The sequence below is a fragment of the Tamandua tetradactyla genome, chromosome 24 (assembly GCF_023851605.1).
Source record: "Tamandua tetradactyla isolate mTamTet1 chromosome 24, mTamTet1.pri, whole genome shotgun sequence".
Taxonomy (NCBI): Eukaryota; Metazoa; Chordata; class Mammalia; order Pilosa; family Myrmecophagidae; genus Tamandua; species Tamandua tetradactyla.
In genome coordinates this window covers 32,044,568-32,068,029 of record NC_135350.1, presented here as the reverse complement: position 1 = coordinate 32,068,029, position 23,462 = coordinate 32,044,568, and the positions used below count along the sequence as shown (strand labels likewise).

General features: G+C 33.9%; 1 protein-coding gene across 4 annotated transcripts in view; it reads left to right on the top strand.

Moving 5' to 3' along the window:
• SMARCAD1 (SNF2 related chromatin remodeling ATPase with DExD box 1) overlaps positions 1-23,462 on the top strand; it is a 93,088-nt gene that overhangs the window by 21,414 nt on the left and 48,212 nt on the right. For 2 of the 4 annotated variants that reach the window (XM_077142847.1, XM_077142848.1), the window contains exons 6-9: positions 1,587-1,687; positions 5,102-5,203; positions 6,208-6,289; positions 7,622-8,013. In XM_077142847.1, coding sequence (XP_076998962.1) covers positions 1,587-1,687; positions 5,102-5,203; positions 6,208-6,289; positions 7,622-8,013 — 677 coding nt within the window. The other 2 variants (XM_077142850.1, XM_077142851.1) reach the window with 2 other exon arrangements.

The following is a 23,462-nucleotide window of genomic DNA, read 5'->3' as shown; positions in this document are numbered from 1 at the left end:
AATAATAGCTACAACCCAGAAATGGATGTGATTGCTGTAAGAGCTTACAATCTAGGAAACCCAGCAATAGGCCTTCGCTTGATAATCTCTCATAACAGTGAATTTTTGGAAGGTGTCCTTTCTTACATATTCTTCCTAATTGCATTGCGGTTTTATTTGCAGGTCTGTACATCTGAATTAGTAGGTGCAACATCTTAGGGGAAATTCCTAGCTTGCAGTCAACATTCCTTAATTTAATAAATATTTATGCTATGTTTTAGGCTTAGAAACATATGAACATAAATGAACATTAGGCTTAGAAACATATGAAAATAAATGCATTTGAAAGAGCTTGCAGCATGAGAGCATCTCCTCTTGTTTTTGTTTGTTTTTAGAAAATGTTTTCTTTTTGAATATAGCAAAATATCAAACAGGTAAAAATCACCTATAATCTGACAATTTATGAAAGTATTTAAAGAAAGAAAGTAAACCCACATACAACCATTTTTAAGTTTGTTTTGTATCATTCTCAACTTTTTCCTAAGTTTATACATGCTCGTATAAATAATGCACATACATACATAGATAGTTACAAAATGTGCAATGATACTGGCTTGCCTTTTTAAAAACATCATTTAATGATTTATTATGAATTGCTGGTATATACAGAGTAAAAGTTTATAACTTGATTTCTTAAAATCGTGAAGATTGAGTTTGTGGTTTTTTTTTTGGTTGTTATACAATATGCCTATTTCCTGCTATTACTATATTACTATATTCGCTTTTAGGTTAAGAACATTAATCTCTTAAACTATTTATATTTCAGTTCCTCATTTGTAAAATGAAAATATTTATTTTGTAGGTTAGTTGTGAAAAGCAAATGAAATAACACTTTTAAAAGTCTTTGTACTAAGCCTGGTACATAGTATTCACTTTATTGGTGTCAGTGATGCTATTCAGATAATCTAAAGCTGATGGGGCTCAACATCTTTTCACTACCAAAAGCTCAGTCGTTGGTGAGAACTCTGCTCACCAATATCACTCTGTAAAATTACTCATCACTTTAATAACATGGTCGTTCAGTTCTGTGATGTCCCCTCTCTGCTGAGGCTCTCTTCTTCTAATATCTTAAGTAATGAAATTTCAGGTTTTATCACTGAAGGGCTGATTGATGACAGTTGCTTTGCCTTCCTCACTATGTCTTATATTTGCATATTTTTTACTGTGCTGGATGTATATTTTTTTGTTTGTTTGTTTGTTTTGCATGGGCAGGCACCGGGAAAAGAACCCGGGTCTCTGGCTTGGCAGGTGAGAATTCTGCCACTGAGCCACTGTCACACTGCCCTGGATGCATATTTTTTTGACCTTAATAATATGATGGTTTACCCAAGGAATATTACAGTGGTTTCAACTTCAGAAACAGTAAGAATTTCTGTTCATTTTTCCCTCAGTTCAGCTGATGATTTTATGTATATGCAATATATAAAAGAAACATTGTGCCTGAAGTTAAGAAACTATCTGCAGATATATTCATTATGCCTTTGTTTATCATTAAATTGATTTCACTATCTGTGCAAAGTTTGAATATTCTTTTTCTGTTTTTATAGGTGGTGGACCCAGGAAAAGAAAATTATCTTCTTCTTCAGAGCCATATGAGGAAGATGAATTTAATGATGATCAGTCTGTAAAAAAGAAAAGACTGGATCATGTATGTTACATTTCAGTTGTGATGTCCAAATTAGCTGCATAAGCAAAGAATATGTTCAGTGTGAATATCAGACATGAAAATCCTCCTAAATGAATCAATCTTTCTCCCTTTCCACATCTAGCGCAGAGTTTTTATGTTTGCATTTAATTTGTGACTGCTTTGCTTTCTTTTAAATCTATCCAAAATAACTTATTGCTGAGTTATAAAATTAATTTTTTAAAATATTATAATGATGTGGCAAAGTAACTTTTCGGGAAAATCTATTAATTAAATTTTATTTCATGTACATGGGGGTGTACAACACTTTTAAAAAAAAAGCAATATCATATATTGATTGCTAATTTAAAGCATGTAACATCCTATTGAACATTATATCATCCTTGTAGGATGTTTTCTCCAAGTTAGCTTGCTGAATTTTCAGTAAGCTATTCTGTTCTGTAAGCCTTTTTGCATCTAGGTGTTGGGAACCTGGTGAAGTCAGTGAACTCCACGGGCATGAATCCACTAACGCACTTCCAATGAAAATTAGCTCCCTCCTCAGAAACACTTTTGAATCACAGTGTACTACGACTGTGAATAAGGCGTTCCATAAATCTCTATATGGTGATATTGCCTGAAGCAGGTGGAAAAGGAAGGCAAATTCATACTGAGTCAGTATCTATCACTGTCTCTTTCATGATGAAAGGGGTCATATGTAATCAGCCTGCTACCAAACAGTTGACTGAACCTCCCAAAGAATGGTACTATACCAAGGACTCCTTGTTGACCTCTACTTAGGGTAGGTTGAGCACTGTTTGTGGTAGCCAGATGAATCTTGGTGTGGGGAAATCTGATCTTACTGATCCTCATGCATGGGGATCCCTTTTTGCTTACATCCCTTTTCCCATGACCATTTTGTGTATGGCCCTGTTGAGCAAGCATCCGAGTGGTAAGGTATTTGGTGTTCACAGGGTGGATCATTTTGCCATTTTTGACCATTTGTGTCTAGGTTCTTTCATTTAGCATTTTGTTTTTGAGGTTCATCCATGTTGTGGCACATATCAGTATTTCATTCCTTTCTTACGGCTTAGTAATATTCCATTGTATGTATATACCACAGTTTGTTTATTCGTCAGCTTGTGGGTATTTGTGTTGCATCCAATTTTTGACTATTGTGAGTAGTGTTGCTGTGAATATTCAAGTACTTATTTTCAGTATTCGAGTACTTATTTTCTGTATTTACCTAGGAGTAGAATTGCTGTCCCATAAGATAGTCTTTTATTTAACTTTTGAAGAACTGCCAAACCCTTTTGCACAGGGGCTAAACCATTTTACATTGCCACCAGTAAAATATGAGGGTTCCAGTTTCTGCATCTTTTCATGTATTTGTTGGCCGTTTGTGTTATCTTTGAGGAAATGTTTTCCAAAAGTTTTTTTCCCATTTTTTAAATTTATTTTATTTTTTTATTATTATTATTTAAATATAACAACATACAAATATGAACTACTTTATCAAAATGAGGGGTGCTTAGCAATTTTTGGCTAATTAACCCCCTCAGCTAAGGATATTGTGATTACCTTACATATAACCTGCATATATTTCCTACACAGCTTTCATTTGTTGTACTTCTTCATTAAATCTAACCTGCTGCTTTCTTCTTCCCCTCCCTTTATTTCAGTATAACCTTGGGTTGGTCGGTATTTCTAAACCTCAATTATTATTCCATTGTACAATTTTACCCTGAAAGTTGAAAGAAAATATAAAACACCAAGCTTTAGTATATTAAAAACACAGTAAATAGTTGCTGTATTACTCACATTTTCCCATTTCCCACTTCCACTTCCTCTAGTATCCTTAAAGCATTTCCTCATCCATCTATTATATATGCTGCTAAAAGGTTAGTATTCACATGTAACTGTGAGCACTGTACACAGAAAAAAGGTTTGCCTCACAAAATAGTGGACAGTTTATCCAGAGTAGCAGGAAGGAAAGTTGTTTATGGTAGATATATATGGGTAGGTAGATACATGTGGACATAGTCCTTTGATTTCTTCCATTTACGTTAAATGAGTAATTCATAATGTGTACAGATATGTAACACACCAGGAGTGTGGTATGTAAATAGTTTAGGATACATTTATATGGTAGAAAATCACTAATCTGGAGTTAAACTCGTTAGTTTCTATTCCCAATAACTGGTTATTATTCATCTGTGACCTTGAAATGCTTTTTCTTGGAGTTCGAATGTCCTATCTGTAAAGTGAGGACGGCAGTGTGAATTTCTGAAGTCTTTGAAAAGTTTTATTCAAATATTAGTGTTTTATTATTCCTCTGCTCAAAACCCCCTTGTTTTCTGAGAAAGAACGACCTCAGTTTGGGATTCTAGACTTTATGGAGTACTAACTCTGGTTTAATGTTTCAGCCCTGTAGCAGACTATTCTCATCAGTGTTCCCTGTGCTCCAACCTAAATGGACTACTTAGTGTGTTAAAAACACATGCAGTTTTCTTCTTTCTATTCCAAAATTCCATAGAATTTTTATTTGTCTCAGTCATATGGAACTACATCTTTTTCCTTTATGCAAGAGAGGTATTACAGTTAGTTATTTCTATCTACCTTAGGTAGTGAAAGAGAAAACATGCAATTCAGTTGGAAAAGAAAAGTGATAGAAGGGAAAATATGAACCATGTTTTTCTCTGTTGTTTTATAGCAAATGATACAACTCTAAGCAGAATTTTAAAATGCTTTTTGATAATCTCTAACACCAGATTTTTCTTAGTCGTGAATCGAAGGAATCTGTTTTTCTTCAGATATGGAACTAATCCAGTAGGTGACACTGTAGCTCACTTATTCCCAGATTAACACATTTAATTTATATATTATTTAGTTCCATGTAAGTTTCTTTATCATTGTGTCACTTATATGTTGTGACTGAGCAATTAATATTTTAAGCCATTCTATAAGTAAAGACCAAAGTAAAAGTAAATTTTTCTCTGTGTTTGAAATGTTCAGGGTGGTGGTGGAATTGTGGGCATTGATAAGGATAGTGTGTCATTTGTTTATTTTTAAATTATTTGCCACTGAGTAAGGGTTCAGTGTACACGAATTATGTTGAGTTAATTTAACAATGTAGTTTTTCAGCAGTTTATCTCATTTTGAGCACTTTCTGAATAAAATTTGGGTTTTCTAAATAGCATCAAGGTCTATCAGTTTTATCCTTACCTTGGTCTTCTGCAAAGACTTCTTTTGATCATATGAAAATGGATACATTTAAAGACATAAATTCTTCCATTACATATGACCAAAAATAAACATTTTGGATTCTTCCAGAATGAATGTGATGGTTTCCAGTCACTCAAAATACAAATGTAATTGCCTTAAGGCCACTGTTATTGATGATCTTTTAAATTGTTTCTCTTTTTTTCTTACTTTTAGGGAGAGGAATCAAATGAGTCTGCAGAATCCAGCAGTAACTGGGAAAAGCAGGAAAGTATTGTGTTGAAATTGCAAAAGGAATTTCCCAATTTTAATAAACAGGTGACTACTCTACTAAGGAAATTTAATAACTATGTACTAAATGTTAATATTTACAGAGTAGTGTTTTAGACCAACGATATGAAAAAGCTCAGGGTTGTTTTTTACACTGGGTTTTGCATCTGCCTGTAAATTTCCTTTTTATCAATGTTATAAAATATCTTTACACTGTTTACTTTTTTCTTTTTTACACTGTTTATTTACTTTTGACATAGTTTATATACCTTGTTTGCTAATTATAACATCAGCATTAATAAGCATAACAAACATAACCATAACAACAATTTAAAATCATTTATCAAATGTAAATCATCTAGAAGGTCATCTATAACCCTGCCCCATATCAAGTCACTGCCTTAGTTGTTTTATAAGGATTTTAAAATCCAGTACTGCATTTCAGTATATTTAATATTCCGTAAGCTTTGTTCTACTTCTCAGATCGTGAGAATATTTTCAGGGTTAGTAAAGATGCATGCCAGTGCTGTAAGGGCCTCTTATTTAATCACGTAGTTATATATAGAAGTACATGTTTCGTTAACATTTTAAATACTTTTACAGTAGTATTGATTTATTCAAGTATATGCGCAAGTGGTACTTCTGTTAGATTCTAATGAGCTGAATGCAATATTGTGTTTCTATGCTTGTTTTTTTAGGTATGTTGAAATTGCATGTTTTGAAGTTGGCAGTTTATGAAAACTTAGCTGCATGTTGAAGTTTCATTTTTAATGAGCAAACATTTCTTGAGCCTCTAGTGGTCAGAGCACTGCATAAAGAGAAGTAGAAATGAAAAAAAAAAATCAAACTTCCTTTGAAGACTGTATTTATGGATGTGAAATGTATACACAGAAAGCATTTGTAAACCAGCACAAAAACAAATGTAAAATAAAAACTATGAATTCTGTACATTTTTAGGGGTTTAACTTATTTTTTAAAAAGCTTAAAATTTTTCTTTTCTGTAAGTTGTTAATTTGAGATTTTTAACAAAAAGATCAATAACTTATTTCTAGGAGCTAAGAGAAGTACTCAAGGAACATGAATGGATGTATACAGAAGCTTTAGAATCTTTAAAAGTGTTTGCCGAAGATCAAGGTAATTTTCTAATATAGGAAGTACATACTTCCCATTATATTCTGTATTGTAGTATATAAGAAAATACTAAGCCTATTATTTGGAGTGGAGAATGAAACTACAAAAGACATCGGAAATAATGATTGAAATTTTACTTAAATGACCCCTTCCCAGCTGTTTGGCCTGTTCTGTATGGCAATATAAAACAAAACAATAAATATTTTTTTTCTTATTTGATCAGCATTCTTTGATAGATGAAGTTACTTGTAAGCTTCCATATTTTACCGACTATAAAATAAACATTTATAGATTTTAACAGCTTTCAGTTAGGATGGTGTCTTTTTATCACTTTACATAAATTTCTTAGCCTGTACTTGCATGAACAACCAGCCTCAAAAACTTAAGATATAGATATCGTCAACTTGGAAGAAAGTCCCTGAACTCATTGTCGAACTTGATCTTTAAGAACCAACTGATAGAGCAAAGGTATTGGGAAAAGAGTTAAATCACACCTGTTTAGGTCTTCATACTTGGAAAGCCAGCTTAAAAACCTAATACAGTGACTTTACATTGTTTTTTTTATTGAATTATTTTAAGAAATGCCATATACTAGTGGTTGTAATGACATAGAAAATGATGTGCAGAAACCTGAAAGTCACTAATACCACCAATTCTGAGTCAAAAGCATGATTCAGAGGAGATAGATTATGAATGTGAAGAAATTTGAGGAATACCTTATCCAGTTTATTTTGCTTATATTTTTAATGTATGCTCAATAATGGTTATGTGGTAATCTATATCCAAAAGCCCTTTGAGAAGGTAAATAAGCAGTCTAAATAATAAGAAAGTAGTATGTTAGATTAATTGGTGCATCTTTTCTTACTGGTACATTAAAATAATAATATGTTGTCAGTCACAGAATGGAATAATATTCAATGGGAAAATATTAAATTTTGGATGGTTGATATGCAGATACTTCATAAATAAGCTTCATAGTAGGATAAACGTTATTTTGCTATACCCATCTGTCAGTATTGGTATCCAGATGGAGCTGCTAATAACATCTGGGACATCTTATGCAGCTGCTACTTATGCTTTCAGGGCTTTCGTTGGAAAATGGAAATTTAAAAAGCAAGTTATCATCTGCTTTTGAAACTAATCATTTCAACTCCTTCTATCCCAAATTCTTTTTCAATGTTATTTTTCTCTTAAAGTGTATCAAGGTTTAACAAAAACTAGTTGATCTCCTCTGTATTCAGAAGGGAACTATAATATGTAAATATCTTCTTATTTGAAGTCTTAGATATTTGTATTTAATTTTTGTATTTCTGATTTATTTTTCTTTGTATACAGACATGCAATATGGTTCACAAAATGAGGTTCCAAATGGAAAAGAGGTTTCTTCAAGGAATCAAAATTATCCTAAAAATACAGCTAAAACAAAACTAAAGCAGAAATGTTCCATGAAACCACAAAATGGTTTTAATAAGAAACGTAAAAAAAATGTATTTAATCCCAAGAAAGTTACGGAAGACTCTGAATATGATTCAGGTTCTGATGTTGGTAGTTCACTTGATGAGGACTATAGTAGTGGTGAAGAAGTGATGGAGGATGGCTATAAAGGTAAAATTCTTCACTTCCTTCAAGATGCTTCGGTTGGTGAGCTTACTTTGATTCCTCAGTGTTCCCAGAAAAAGGCTCAGAAGATAACAGAACTCCGGCCCTTTAATAGTTGGGAAACTCTGGTAAGGCTACATTCTACCCCCCCCCCTCGTGCGTGCGTGTGCGTGTGTGTGTGTGTTTAATTCACAGTACTGTTTATAGTCAAGGTGTCTTCAGCCCTGGGAAGCATAAATGGGTGGCCTTATCCTGAGTAGAGTCAAACATTACTTTCATTGTAAGCCAATTGTATTTCAAATAGTGTCATATGACCTAATTTTGAATGAATTAAGGGGTGATTTTCCTGAAAAAAAACAAGCTGATTGGCTGGAAATACTGTCACTCATTCTTTTGCATAGAAACTTGGTTCATCTCACTGCAGAAGAAGAAATTAGAGCTTACATTTAGGAAGGAGTTGTTTGCTAGCCTGTTCTGATCTGTTACTGCTGATACACCATGCAGAAAGCAAGAATGTGGCAGAAATATTACAACTACTTGAAGAGCAGTAGCAACGTCCAGGGGAGCTCCATGATTCCAAATGCCAGCCTAAGTGTTTTATGCTCCACCACAAAAGAAGCAATTGTTTCTTTTCTTTTTCTTTTAAAAGTGACAGCTAAATCTGTAGCATGTCTTTCTTGGTTAAACAACGTGGCCATTTTATGGAGTATAGCAGGCTGCAGCATTTTTAATTGGAAAAATAGAAAAGTATGTGGAAGCTTAGAATTCAAGCGTTAGGTGAAGGGAAGCCATAAGCACTGGTAAGTACACTTTACATGATCATTTTCTGGAATTTGATTTCCTCTAAACAGTTTTTATCCAATTTTGAGTTTTAGGAATTTCAATAGTCACCTTACTCATACAGAGAGATAGAAGAACTCTGTCTTTTAAATTTTGCTTCAAGTTTTGTGAGTTTTATAGCATGAATTGTACATAGGCCCTGCTCTTTAAGCAATATAGATGATTTTTTTACCACTTTAGAAGAAACGTCTCTTGGTGAGTTTATGAAAGTTCTTAGGAAGTTTTATTTCCCAAATTAGAAAACGAAGTTGCCTTGTGATTAATTTTATACTTGTTTTAAATCTGTATGAACATAAATGCTCTTGATAAGTGTCTTAAAGTGGCAATAGGGGACGGTTCTTGAACAATGGTTGTAAAAGGCATTTTTTTTTTAATTAAAATATTTGAAAAATATGGAAACAACATTACCTGTATTTTGTAGCTTAAAAAAGTAATTAAAACCATTCATTTTGCCTGAAGCCTTTGCTTTTCCAGAGAACATCTGTCAAAGCAGGTCCTTTCAAAACTTGTTTGGCTTTGCCTGAGTGATTTATTTGTTAAAGTATTTGCTGAAGGGCTTTCTTGTTCTTCTTTTCATTCTTTTCTTCTTCTTTTTAAAATCTTTAATGGTCTTCTACATTACTGCAGAGTTGGGTTGCTCAGTCTTGTTGGGATTCTAATTTAATAAGGAATGCAATTATCTGCACCAGTGTGTTAAGTCACTGTAGCTACTTGTCCAAATAGTAAAAGTAAATTATACAATTTTACCAAAGGTATATGTGCCAGATACTTTTAAAAATATTCAGCAACATGTAGAAAGCATATTTCCCCTACTAATTAATTGACATAGTTTAAATTAGTTTTGACATGAGTTCATAATTATGCCTTACCTATTTATACCTCCTGTAGCATTTTGCCCCCTTTCCAAAAGTTGAACACAAAGACTGTATTTGTTCTATCCACTTGTATTAACATTGACTATTTTATTTAACACATTTGAAAATATCTTAAAAGTAAATTTGCTATTTGAATGCAGTGAATATCATACATTACTGTCCTAAGAAAAATAAGCAAATGATGATTTTTTTTCAAATGAATAGTTAAAATTAGTAAGAAAATGTATATAAACTTTGAATTTTAATTTGCTTAAGTTTTAACCTCTACAGTTGTAGAATTTTGAATGTACCTGGTATTTCTAGATCAATTTAATTTAATATAAAATCGTCAAAGGAAAAGGCAATCTTATATATATTGGTAAAAAGCTATATAATTTATTCCTTCCCTATTAATTAGTGGGTTTTGATATGTGCCTCTAAAGAACTTCAAAAACAAAACAAAAGGACATTTATTTTTGTTTTCATAGCTGCTGTATTTATAAAATCCTATGGGAATTATTCAAGGTTTTAATCATATTACTTAGTCATACTTTGATGAAAATCACAGAGTAGTATATATTAATTAAGAAGAGCCAGCAAATGTCTGCTAAACTATTTTTTTTAATTATTTTTGAAACTTATTTAATCTTAAAGATTGGAGAATTTGGCAGAACTTAAAAACTCATAAATATTTATTTCATTAAAAAATGCATCCTGAGCCAGTGAATCAAGTACAGATGTATATTTTAATTATGATTTTTGTTAAAACTAAAGTTTCTTAAACTTTGGTTGTTTAAATGTGATCATTGATATTTCACTGTCTTCTTTTACTGTGAAAATAGTTTGAGTGTGAGAATTACGTAAGCAGTGCCTTTTAAATTAAGATTTGTAGCTATAGATGATTGGATTTTGTACAAAATATTATAAGTAGAATATCAGTTACTTAAGAGTGGTCTTTTAACAATAATTTCTAAAGCCAGAGATTGCACGCTTTCCTGTATTATGACTTTCTTGTCAGAGAATTAGATTTTTTTAAAACTAAAATTTAAATCTCAGAAATATTCTAGTCATTCATTTTACATGAGGAAAAGTTGCGTTATTTTAAAAATAAATGCATTGGAATATTATGTAAGAGGATATGTATGTGTGCACCTTCTTGAAATCAAAGTTCAAATATTGTTAGCTTTTTTGAATAATTTTTTCATTTACCTATAGTATTTTTGCATAATAGCAGTAACATAGGTACTTATTGTAAGAAAACTGCATCATTAAATCAGATAGACTTTGGAAATGTAGCAAGTCAAAATGTCATTAATTTAAAAACCTGTACTATTAATGTGACATAATGGGAATTTTTATTGCCAGATACCATGTTTGATGACATTAGTTTACTAGCAATTTACTGGTTGTCTAACTTGTCCGAAGTAGAGTAGGAGATAGTGTCATGCCTATGACAATCTTATTATATTGCATCTTTACATTTTGGGGGGGGGGGGTGTCTTTAAATTTTAATCAGAATAGTAACATGTTTGCACTGACCAAGGGAAGATTCTTGAATAATTGTTCATCTATTTATTGCTCAGCCTATAACCTTTTCATACATGTATATCTACTTTAACATTTAGATCAGTGCAGATGCAATTTCCCTTAACTGAACCACCCAACCTAGGTTCAGCTCATATTGAACACCCTGTGCTATTCCATCTTAGACTACAGATTTTGTTTTGTTTTGCCTGATTAATTACTATAAAATATTTATCTCAAATTGTCACTAAAAGCATTATATTGGCCAGTTCTTCTGCCTGATATTGGTGACTTTAGTATATTTGTTTATAATTTTTCTTTGTTCAGGCTTTGTTTTAATTTGTATAAGCTTGATAGAAAATTTTTATTTAAAAAATAATAAATTCATTCTGAGTAGTGAGGACTTTTTACAAGGTGTTTTGCTGGCTGCTGTCAGATATTTATTGCGATGAATAAGATTAGGACTCTCTTCTCAAGATTGTTACTTGCTAGTTGGGGATTAAATAATTTGAGAAGAAATCTGTTTCTTAAAATTTCCCTTTGGAAATTCAGTAATATTTGTGCAGTAAGGGTGACACAGTGTGGCAAGAGAGGGGTACTTCAGTTGCCAACAGTTTTAAAAAGAAAAAAGTCTTTCTTAGGGTAATTATTCAGTTTTTTATCAAGGAGATAGTAATCAGGGCCATATTCTAAACAGGATCATATTTTATATGCTCGTCATCAACTTTAAATTTGCTAATAGATCCTGCATTTGCAAGGTACTTTCTTAAATACTTTTTTGATGAAGCTAAGTAACTCAGAGGCTTATTCAATGCCTTTTGTCTTCAGAAAGCAGTAACATGGCAGTAAAGCGTTCTTCCACCTTTCCTTAAATGTCACCTACCCCACCCCTGTACTTAATGAAGATATTGTGGAAGTAAATACTGAGTTTCTATTACTCTCTCTCTTTTTTTTTTTAGTATTTGTATGAATTATACATGTATCTAGATTGTCAAGTTAAATAGTTCTACAGGCTTGTTCCTCACCCCCTCAAAAATCGATGAGCATCCCCTCTCCTAGCCTGTTTCCCACTCTAAATAACTGCTTTCACCTCTTCACTTCTTTTATCTGATTCTTATTACCTCCATATCTCTGGGTAGTATAATTAAAACTTTTTTTTTCTCAGTTGTTGTCATTACCTATTGTCTTAACATTATGAAAGTATGATTTAGCTTTTTTCACTTTTGCTCTCACCTCACTTATGTGTACTTCTCATTCTGTAGTCCTACCATATATGCTAATAATATGGTTAATTCCAGAGGTCACCTTTTGGTATCTATTTGTTATGACAAATATTATGTTAATGTCCCTCTTTGCTGAACCATGTAGTATACTGCATGATTACTTTTTTTCCTTTCTCTGCATTTTGTGTTCTCTAGTTATTAGTGGTCTTGGTTTTTTTGTTTGTTTGTTTGTTTTTTGCATGGGCAGGAACTGGGAATCGAACCCAGGTCTCCAACATGGCAGGCAAGAACTCTGCCTATTGAGCCACCGTGGCCCACCTAGTGGTCTTGTTATTTGTTTGCTTGTTTTTCAGTATGCTTATCATTACTTCAATTCTAAACTCTTCCCCTAGTTATGTAAATTTCCCTTAGTATTTAGACACCTCAAGTATTCTCTCAATTTCATCTTCTTGATGACATCTCTCCTAGAGTCTTATGACCTGCTCCACTTTAACTGGTTGGAGTATAGTCTAGCTGATTAGCTGTAGTCTTGAAATCCCATTTCCCCGACATCCTGGGGAATCCTTTTACTTCTGTTGTTAGATTTCTTATTTCTGCCATCCATTTATGTCTTTTTCTTATTTTATATCCTTGGTTTCATGAGTACATCTGATGAGATAGGTGAATAATGTGGTGGAGCCAGATGGCCTGGTTTTGAATCCCAGTTCTGCCATTTCTAGCTATGTTTGTTACCTTAAGCAAGATCTCTGTGTTCCTCTATTTCTTTATATGTGAGTGATATGTAATTATGGTATCAGTGTGTGGGGAAGTAGTAAATTTCTATTCAGTTGCCCAGCTTTCAGAAAGTATTGGCTGGAGATATCCATATTTATATTGAAAGCACTGTGTATAATATTACTGAAATGTTAAAATTCAAATGCTATTTGTTGGTTTCTGATTTTCCTCTAATATCAGTTCTACCCATATTAAGTCAAACTTTTTTGGTCAAACCAGTTTCCTCCCTTTCTTACCCCTACCCCAACCCCTATATCCCCATCCCCACCCCTGGGTTTAATCAGATGTATGTCTGGGCCATTACCCAAAATAAAGACTAATTTTCATCTCCCACTGTAATTTGATGAAGTTTTGTCTAATGAGATGTAAGCAAGCAGAAGTCTAAGACTTAGAGAAAGGGCCCTTAAGGATCCTGTCTTCCTGCTGTTTGAGATTTGATGGTGGAAACAATGTGTCAAGGATATTGAAGCCACAAAATAGAAGAATCCTTGATTTTTGGAACCACTACACCAGATCTGAACTGTTTACTAAGGACTTCTTTTTCGGGAAAAATAAACTTAAGTTTCATTTAAATCCCTATTTTGGGTTTCCTACCACTCACAACTGAACCTAATCCTACCAAATTCATCATTTAGTAAAACTGTTTTTTCTCAAATTTATTAGATGGATCTAAATTATAAACCAACAACAGTAATTTGGATCATCTCTAAAGCCGGTTTACCTGTTGTATGTGTTGAGAGGAGGGATAGGGAAAGTGGGAAACCCCAGGGAGGTAAGTGATTCTAAAGTTTTAACCTCAAAAATAAAAAAGTCGCATTTAGTTAAAAATCTTAGTAACCCACTCAAACTGCTACAACATCCTGAAGTTATAAATAGGCTTTTTTAATCCCTTTTGCACCCATAATTTGTTTTATAAGAATTTTAAATTTACAATAGTATGATGGGCCCGGCCCCTTTGTGCTTTTCACTAGCTTCAGTTATCAACTTAGGTCTGTTCCTGTTCCATTTATACTCTCATATAGTCCCTTTAATTTCATGTTATTTGGAAGTAAATATCAGACTTCATATCATTTATCTTTGAAAATTTAAGTGTATTTCAAAAAAAATTTTTCTTAAAACTGCAATGACATTATTATTTAATGTTATAAAATATCTATTCCGTATTCTCTCTGACTTGTGGACTAAATTTTCTCAGAAGTGTCATAATTGGTGGTGGTGGTTTGTTTTTTTTGGTTACTGATATTGTTTGCTTATTTTTTTGTTTACAGTTTGTTAGTTTGAATTAGGTTCCAAATAAGTTCCACATACTGAGGTTGCTTGATAGGTTGTTTAAGCCCTTTTTAATCTATAGGCTCCTATTTTGGTTTGTTCAAGCTGCTAGAAAGCAATATACCAGAAATGGAACAGATTTTAAAAATGGAATTTATTACATTCCAAGTTTACAGTTCTAAGGCCAAAGAAATGTCTAAACCAAGGCATCCAGATAAAGGTACCTTATCTCCAAAGAAAGGCTGGTGTCTGTCACATGGAAAGGCACATGCTTGGTGTCTGCTGGGGTCTTTGGCTTCTGGTTTCAGCTTCACCAGGAATGTTTTCTTCCTTCATCTCCAAACGTTTCTGCCTGTGTCAGCTCTAAAGTAAGCAACCCCACCTTGAATGGATAGAGATGCATCTCCATGGAAACAACTTAATCAAAGAGATACCACCCAACAATGCTGAATAAGGAATAAAGAACATGCTTTCCTGTGGTACACAACAGTTTCAAACCAGCACAGTTCCCTACCCATCACTCTCTCACTCTCTTTTTCTTGAACATATCTTTGGTGATGAAACTGAGTCATTTGTCCTGTAACTTAACAAAGTCTGTACTTTCTTGATTATGTCTTCCTGCTTATACCTGTATAACATGTTCCCCTGGACCACATTTTCTGTAAAATGGAAATTGAAAAGTTAAGTGTTGCCTCTAGTAATGTTACATAGCTGGTGAATGTGTTCATTCATCAGGACACAGTAATGCCTGGTTGCTTCTTTTTTGTAATGTTAGAAACTGTTGAAACTTCTTGCCTAGATCCATTAATTCTTTGAGGTTTGCAGAATTAATACTCTAATACCATCATTGTGTCTTCTCTTAGGAGCAGTCTTTAAAGAGACTTTTCCACACCTACCAGTTTTGTTTTGTTTTTTTGAGAAAAATCTTCATACACATGCTTTCTATCATGATGCACAATCAGTGGCTCTCAGTATCATAACAGTTGTGTATTCATTAGCATGATCATTTTTTAGAACATTTGCATCACTCCAGAAAAAGAAATAAAAAGAAAAAACTCATATGTACCATATACCTTACCCCACCCTCTTATTGACCACTACTGTTTCCATCTACCCAACTTATTTCACCTTTCCCCCCGCCTGTTATTTACTTAAATCCATATTTTTTACTCATCTGTCCATACCCTGGATATAAGGAGCATCAGACACAAGGGTCTGATAATCACACAGTCACATTGTAAATGTTGTATCCTTATACATTTGTTTTCAAGAATCTAGGCTACTAGAACACAGCTCAACAATTTCAGGTACTTCCCTCTAGCCACTTCAGTATACTAGAAACAAAAAAGGAATATAAGAATAACCCTTTATTATAATGTATAAGAATAACCTCTAGGGTAACTCTTGACTCTGAAACCTCTCAGCAAGTGAAATTTTATTTTTTCTCATTTCTCTCTTCCCCCTTTGGATCAAGAAGGCTTTCTCAATCTCTTGATGCTGGGTCCTGGCTTATCCTAGGCTTTTTGTCGCACATTGCCAGGGAGATTTACACCCCTGGGAGTCATCCCAAGTAGGGGGGGAAAGGCAGTGAGTTCACAGGCTGAGTTGGCTTAGAGAGAGAGGCCACGTCTGAGCATCGAAAGGTTCTCTGGGCTGACTCTTAGGCATAATTTTAAATAGGCTTAGCCTATCCTTTGCAGGAATAAGTTTCATAGAGGCAAACCCCAGGATTGAGGGCTTAGCCTATTGATTTGTTTGTCCCCCACTGCTTGCGAGAATATCAAAATTTCTCCAAACAGGGAAGTTGAACACCTCCTCCCTTCTCCCCATTCCCCCAAGGGGACCTCACAAATACTTCTTTATCCACTGTTCAAATCACTCTGGGATTTATCAGGGCATCACACTAACCTGGACAAACCAACAAAATCCCACTCCCTATTCAACATTCCATGTACTTACAGTGTTCAGCTAAACTGACCATAAAAGTTAAATTAGGAAATACACTACCAAAAACAAAAATTTTACCTGCCACTTTAAATGTTACTGTTCATATCCAAAATTCAGAGTAAATGCTTGATTCCTTTTATATCCCAACACTTAAAATAAAGATTTGGTCATCCTTTCTTTTTATGGTCTGAATGACCATAAGCAATTTGTCTTGTAAAAAAGTAAGTACAAGGAAGAAAAAAATATTTTTTACTTTATAAGTTGAGATAGCTTAAACAAATTTGGGATCATCATTCATATGCTCCTTGTAAGTTTTCATTTTCTAATAAGTTCAGAACAGAATCTTACATTTCAGGAATCTGTTCAGAAGCATTAAATAATAAAATAGTTTTTTCTGTATGACCTGTTAAATACCATGTTTTTGCAAATATTTCAAGATTAGTATCATTTTTGTTTAATAAACTTTTAAAAAAGAGCCTTGAAATGGCTTTTTGAATAATTAGTATGCTTCAGTATTACTTTGGACATTTTCACTTACTATAGTCTAATATTGGCATTTTCACTTACTATAGTCTAATATTGGTTTTCTAAATGATAAGAGTGAACTGACTTATTTCCTTATGTATTTCTCAGGTAATAAAAGCAATGTGTATATAATCAGTGATTAGTTATCACTAAGCTTATACTATGCTTACGCACCAATCTTCAAAGTTACAGTAAAATCTTTAGATTTCTACAGAATAGGTAATATATTACTAGAGTATTTACCTCTCTGTGTTGCTGACATACGTCTTAAAAACATGAGCATTGTAGATAGCTTTAGTTAAACTTTTTAGAACTATCAATGAGAAATGCTAAATTAACATGTGGTATATTTTTATGGAAGTTCATTTTAATTGGTGAAAATGAGATCAGATGAGTTGAATGTTTTTTTGACAGTTGAAGCTACACTCTCTTTTGAAATGACCTTTTTTTTGCCTCCCGGGTGCCATGTTCTTTATTTCTTCTTGTTTTCTCACAGTCTGTTTTAAAACTCTTAAATGTTAGTGTTCAAGATTTTCTTCTCGGCCTTCTAATCTTTAATTCCATGTGCTTTTCCTTAGGTAATCTCATCAGTGTCTCTGACTTTGATGGCCACCTATACAGCCATCTTTTCCTCCAACCTATATCTTTCCTAAATTCTAGATCTGTTTATTTAACTGTGTTTGGCGGTCTCCTCTTTAAAATTTGGCATCTACCACAAATTTAATATATCCAGAGACAGATGTTCCTCATATTTGTTCTACCTTCACCGTCTCAGTAAATTGGAATATGCAATAGATGGTATCACTGGTGATTTAGTTACTGAAGCCAGAAATCTGAGAGTCATGCATAATTTTTTTTACTCATTTCCTCATACTTAATGGATTCTACCTCCTAAATAACATGAATCAGTTGACTTCTGCACGTCTAACCTACCCCACAGGTCTCTCACTTCAAGGGATATAATTGCCTTCTTAGTATTCTCCATACTCTCTCTCAAGCCATCTTCACATTGCTATTATAGTGCCCTTTGTAAATACAGAATCTTATTGTGTCATTTTTTAACTTAAAAACCCTTCAGTAGGTTTCCAGTGTTCTTTTGTTAAACTTAGAATTCATGATTGTGACCCTCCCTGTCTTCCTGTTCAGGCTTATCTGTTAACTTCTCTATGTTCTGGACATGTTGAATTGATCTTCTTTCGATCAGAACCATTCTTTTTTGTTTTCTGCCTTTTTAATATGAAGTAACTTCCTGGATCCAAGATTAGGTTTGTCTTCTTGCAGTAAGCACCATAAAATTCTGTTCTTTCCTTTTGTAGCAATACCACTTGTTACACTTAAATGTATCTGTTGTCCATCTTTTCCAATGACCATGAAGTACGAGAGGAACTGTGTCTGTCCATCATGGACCTTTCACCAGCTAGGATAGAAGTTGTTAAATAGTAAGGACACTTGTGGTGAGGGAATTGTTCTGTAACCTGACGTGTTGGTGGCTACATGACTCTCTGTGTTTCTAAAAACTCAAAAGTATGTGTTCATAAAAAAATCAATTTATTGTATGTAAAATTAAAAATAAATTTTTAAAAATGTTAACAGCATTTACCTTTCCTCAAGTGTAGGAGAAGAGATAATAAAGTAACCAATTGTATATATATAGTGCTTTGCATTTTAAAAATCATTTATGTTTAATTAAATCCTTTAATTAAATTGCACATCTCCATTAGTCTTTAATATTGGGAAACTCATGTTCAAGAAGGTTATATGATGGGAAGACAAATGTTTAATAGCTGTATTGAAATAAAAATAAATCTGGTTATGAAAAAAGTAAGAGGACAATAAATGGTAGTTTGTTAAAGAAACAAGTTCCCTGGTTTTTTTTATTTTTTTATAAACAGTAAGGTTTTTAAAATTATTTTATTTAGGGAGGCATTTGTTAATAGTGAAAAGAGCAGACTGACCTTATCTAGTTTCCTGCCTTGGGAAACCTTCTGAACCTTAGTTTATTCATCCAGAATCAGTGGACAAGTCTTGCAGTTGTGATGATTTAAAGGTTTAGTGAATAAAAGGCATCTAGTAGTTCCAGCACAATATAAGACAGAGGGTATATATTTCTTTCCTTATTTCCTGATTATTCTTGTTCTTTCTCACACATACACATTACACACATACACACAAACACCATTAGGCATGAGTTTGGTTTTTTGACCTATGCTTATTTGGTTCCTTTAAAAAATAAAAATATTTTAATTAAAATTTCTGATACTACCTCCTTAAAGTCTTAAAGGCACTTGATTTTTATCTGTCCTGCTATTTATGTATAGATGCTTTACTTGGAAAGTGCAGGAAGGTTGGGTTTGGTAACACTGAATGTTATACTTGTAAAAATATAAAGTGCTACACAAATAACTTAGTATTTCTTAGTGCATTTTTGAAATACTGAGTTTTTTTGTTTGTTTTTTCTCTCTAGCAGTAAATTAAGGAAATGGCTTTGGAATAGAGATATTTAATGTCTTACCAACTTATTGTGGTATTATATACAAAATATATGTTATTTAAACCACATTTTTATGAAATTAGCCTAAAATGTCCTATTCGTAACGCTTAAATTTCTATTGTTTGAACTTCTCTGAATTTAGAAATACTGTGATCACAGGGATTATTTAGAGTTGTTCATATGAGTCTTGTTGTATCTTGCACGAGTATGCTAAGTAGATATAAATCAAAATCGTGTGTGGTTTCATTCTAAAATAATTCTAGGTTATATTATTTTAGTTTTATTTATTCAGTTCTGGATCATGAGATTTTTGTTTTTGCCCATCAAGATAGAGCTTTCTAAAGTTTTCACCCCTAATATATATAATATATATATATATTTTGGTAATGTTCTTCAGAATATGGTTTTCAGCTATCTATATGAAAAAGTCTAATTCTGGTATAGCTTTTACATGTGGAATGTTCACTGTGTCCTTTTGAAGAATAAGTACAGATATGTTCTGAAAGAGAAGTTCTTTGTGTGTTCATTCAAAACCACTTATAAAAATGTTATAGTGAAATTGGTAGGGAAAAAAATGTTTTATTGATCATAGTAAACTTCATTCATGTAATATTTTTTCAAGTAATAGTCTCTTTAGGAGTAAAAACTCAACTGACAAATAATTGGAATTTTGAAAGCTTAAGCAGTTTATACTTTATTTTGAAAAAAGAGGTTATGGGTTTACACAAAAATCATGCATGAACTACAGTATTTTCATATACCTACATATTATTAATACTTTGCATTGATGTGGTAATTTGTTACAATTGATGAAAGCCAGTTTTTATAATTATATTATTAATTGTAGTCCACGTTTAGTTTCTTAGGTTGCTCAGGCATATGCCATGAAATAAATTGGGTTGAACAATGGGAACATATTTGCTTATGGTTTTTTTTTTCGTTAGTTTGTTTTAACTTTATATTGTATAGTATAACATGTGTAAAGCAGAGAAATAAAGAAACAATGGTTTTCAAAGCAATCTTCAGCAAATAGTTACGGAACAGATCCTAGAGTTTGCCATGGGCTACCACACAATAGCTGCTCCAGAATATAGGAAGCTAGAGGGCTTAAGTATTTTTATCATCACAATCGACTTTTTTCCCCTTTTTTTGTGAAAAATAACATATTTACAAAACTATAAATTTCAAAGTACAGCACCACAATTAGTTGTAGAACATATTTCAGAGTTTCACATGGGTTGCAATTCCATAATTTTAGGTTTTTACTTCTAGCTGTTCTAAAATACTGGAGACTAAAAGAGATGTCAGTTTAATGATTCAGCCTTCATATTCATTTGTTAAATCCTATCTTCTCTGTATAACTCCACCATCACCTTTGATCTTTCCATCCCTCTCTTTAGGGGTATTTGGGCTATGGCAATTATAAATTTTTCACATTGGAAGGGTCTGTCCCTAATATGGGGTAGGGAGATGGAACTGTCTGATGTTTTGGAGAGGCTGGGATAAGTTTCAGGACTTATCTGGACCAGGGACCCATCTGGAGGTTGTAGGTTTCTGGAAAGTTAGTCTTAGTGCATGGAACCGTTGTGGAGTCTTATATATTGCCCTAGGTGTTCTTTGGGATTAGCTGGAATGGTCCAGGCTGGGGACTGGCAGGTTATGATAGGTAGCAAGGTCTAACTAAAGCTTGCTTAAGAGCAACCTCCACAGTAGCCTCTCGACTCTATTTGACCTCTCTCTGCCACTGATACTTTATTAATTGCACCTTTTCCCATTTTGGTCAGGATAGAATTGTTGATCCCACAATGCCAGGTCTGGATTCATCCTTGGGAGTCATCTCCCGCATCGCCAGGGAGACTTTCACTCCTGGATGTTTTGTCCCATGTAGAGGGGAAGGCAGTGATTTCACCTGCAGAGTTGGGCTTAGAGAGACTGAGGCCACATCTAAGCAACAACAGAGGTCCTCCAGAAGTAACTCTTAGGCATACCCATAGGTAGTCTAAGCTTCTTTACTACCTACATAAGCTGCTCAAGAGTAAGCCTTATGTTCGAATCGAGGGCTTGCCTTATTGGTTTTGGTGTCTGTAAAGTTTGACCTCAATATCGGGATTCCCTGATGGTAAGGTTTAATAGTTCCATATTTCCCCTCCCTCAGGGGACTTTTTGCCAATACTTTTCGATTATCTGCTTAATATACTCTAGGATGTATCCAGGCATTACAATAATCTATAAAGGATTAAAGGACCTCTGTCTTATTCTGCACTTTCCTGTGTTTCAGTTGTTGAAATGAGCTGTACAGATAGGTTTAATTAAATTATGCACTATAGAAAATTTCAGTTCCAGACCAAATAAGCCTTTCTTCCATTGGTCTTAAAGAATATGTGTGATTCTAAAATATAGACACTGTCTTCCTTACCTCTATGTTCTGAATTACTTTAACCCCCAACCTGTTTGGCTTCATTCTTATCTCTAAATACCAGGTTGTATATATAAAACAGCCTTTCAAAATACAGAAATAATTATCACCACTCCAGACTTAATGTGTCTGCTCTAAAAGCTTACAATCTAGGCCCCTGTTTTCTAATAAGCATTTTCTAAAGGTGACCATACCATTCTTGCTCTTTTATTTCTGGCTTATTTTGTCTCACCAAAAACTCCTACATGTTCATTCACACCATTGCATGCCTCGAGACTTTGATCCTTTTTGTAGCAGCACAGCCTTCATTCAAAAGTATACACCATTGTTCGCCTATCTACTTCTCCATCAATGCATCCTTCAGCCACCTGCGTTCATCGGGCATCATGTAGAGGGCTCAAAGTCCACAGTCCATCAACATTCTCAATTTTAGATAATTTCATTGTTCCCAAGAGTAAGAAAACCAATAGACAAACCCTCATAAATGGGAAATCTAAACCTCATCTTAACTCTTGTCCCTCCCTCCATTATTTACCTCTGCTGTTGCTGTGGTAGTGCTAATGGTTTCCTTTAGAATATAGCTCATAGCATGCAATAGCAGTTTTCCCTCTGTACCCTGGGCTTAAACACTGTGCGAGAATCATATCTTTGAAGTACTTCTTGCGAGAACTGATTTGTATTTCTAGTGTTAATCAGTGGGGCACGTAAGTTTATACAACTGCTTTCAATCTTCTTCATCTTTAATATGGTAATATTACTTATAGACCACTAGAGAACCACCTTCACTCCTATCTGTTCCATTACATTGGAGTTCAACCTCATTAGCTAACAGTTCACCCATCTCTAGCTTCTGTGTATCTCTAAGTCCCCTGTATTCTGTATTATAAGCCTCTCGTTACACCTTTACACAGGTCATAAAAATGGAATCAAATAGTGTCTATCCTTTTGTGTCTGGCTAATTTCAGTAAGCATTATGTCCTCAAGGCTCATCCATCTTGTCATGTGCTTCAGAATGTCATTTTGTCTTACAGTTGCATAATAGCAATCATGTGTATATACCACATTTTGTTGAGCCACTCGTCTGTTGATGGGCATTTGATTTGTTTCCATCTCTTGGCGATTATGAATAATGCAGCTATGAACATCAGTGTACAAATGTCTGTCTGTGTCATTGTCCAGATCTTCTGGGTATTTACCAAGTAGTGCTGTTGCTGGGTTATAAGACAACTTGATATTTAGTTTCCTAAGGAACCGCCTGTCATGGTCAGGTTCATGTGTCAACTTGGCCAAGGGGTGGTACCTGTTTGTCTTGTTGCGCAACTGCTGGCCTGTCTGTTGGGATGAGGACATTTCATAGAATTAAATCATGACCATATCAGCTGCATCCACAGCTGATTCCATTTGTAATCAGCCAAAGGGCAGTGTCCTCTGCAGTGAGTGTGATGCTCAGTCTAATCACTGGAAGCCTTTTAAGGAGGATTCAGAAGAGAAAGGCTCTCTTCCTGCTTCGGCTGGCAAGCCTCTCCTGTAGAGTTCATCCAGACCCTCCATCGGAATTGTCTTCTTCACAGCCTGCCCTGTGGATTTTAGACTCTGCATTCCCATGGTCACATGAGACACTTTAATAAATTTTATATTTGTGAGTGTCCCCTGTTGATTCTGTTTCTCTAGAGAAACCTAGAGAACCCTAACTAATACACCGCCAAACAGTCTT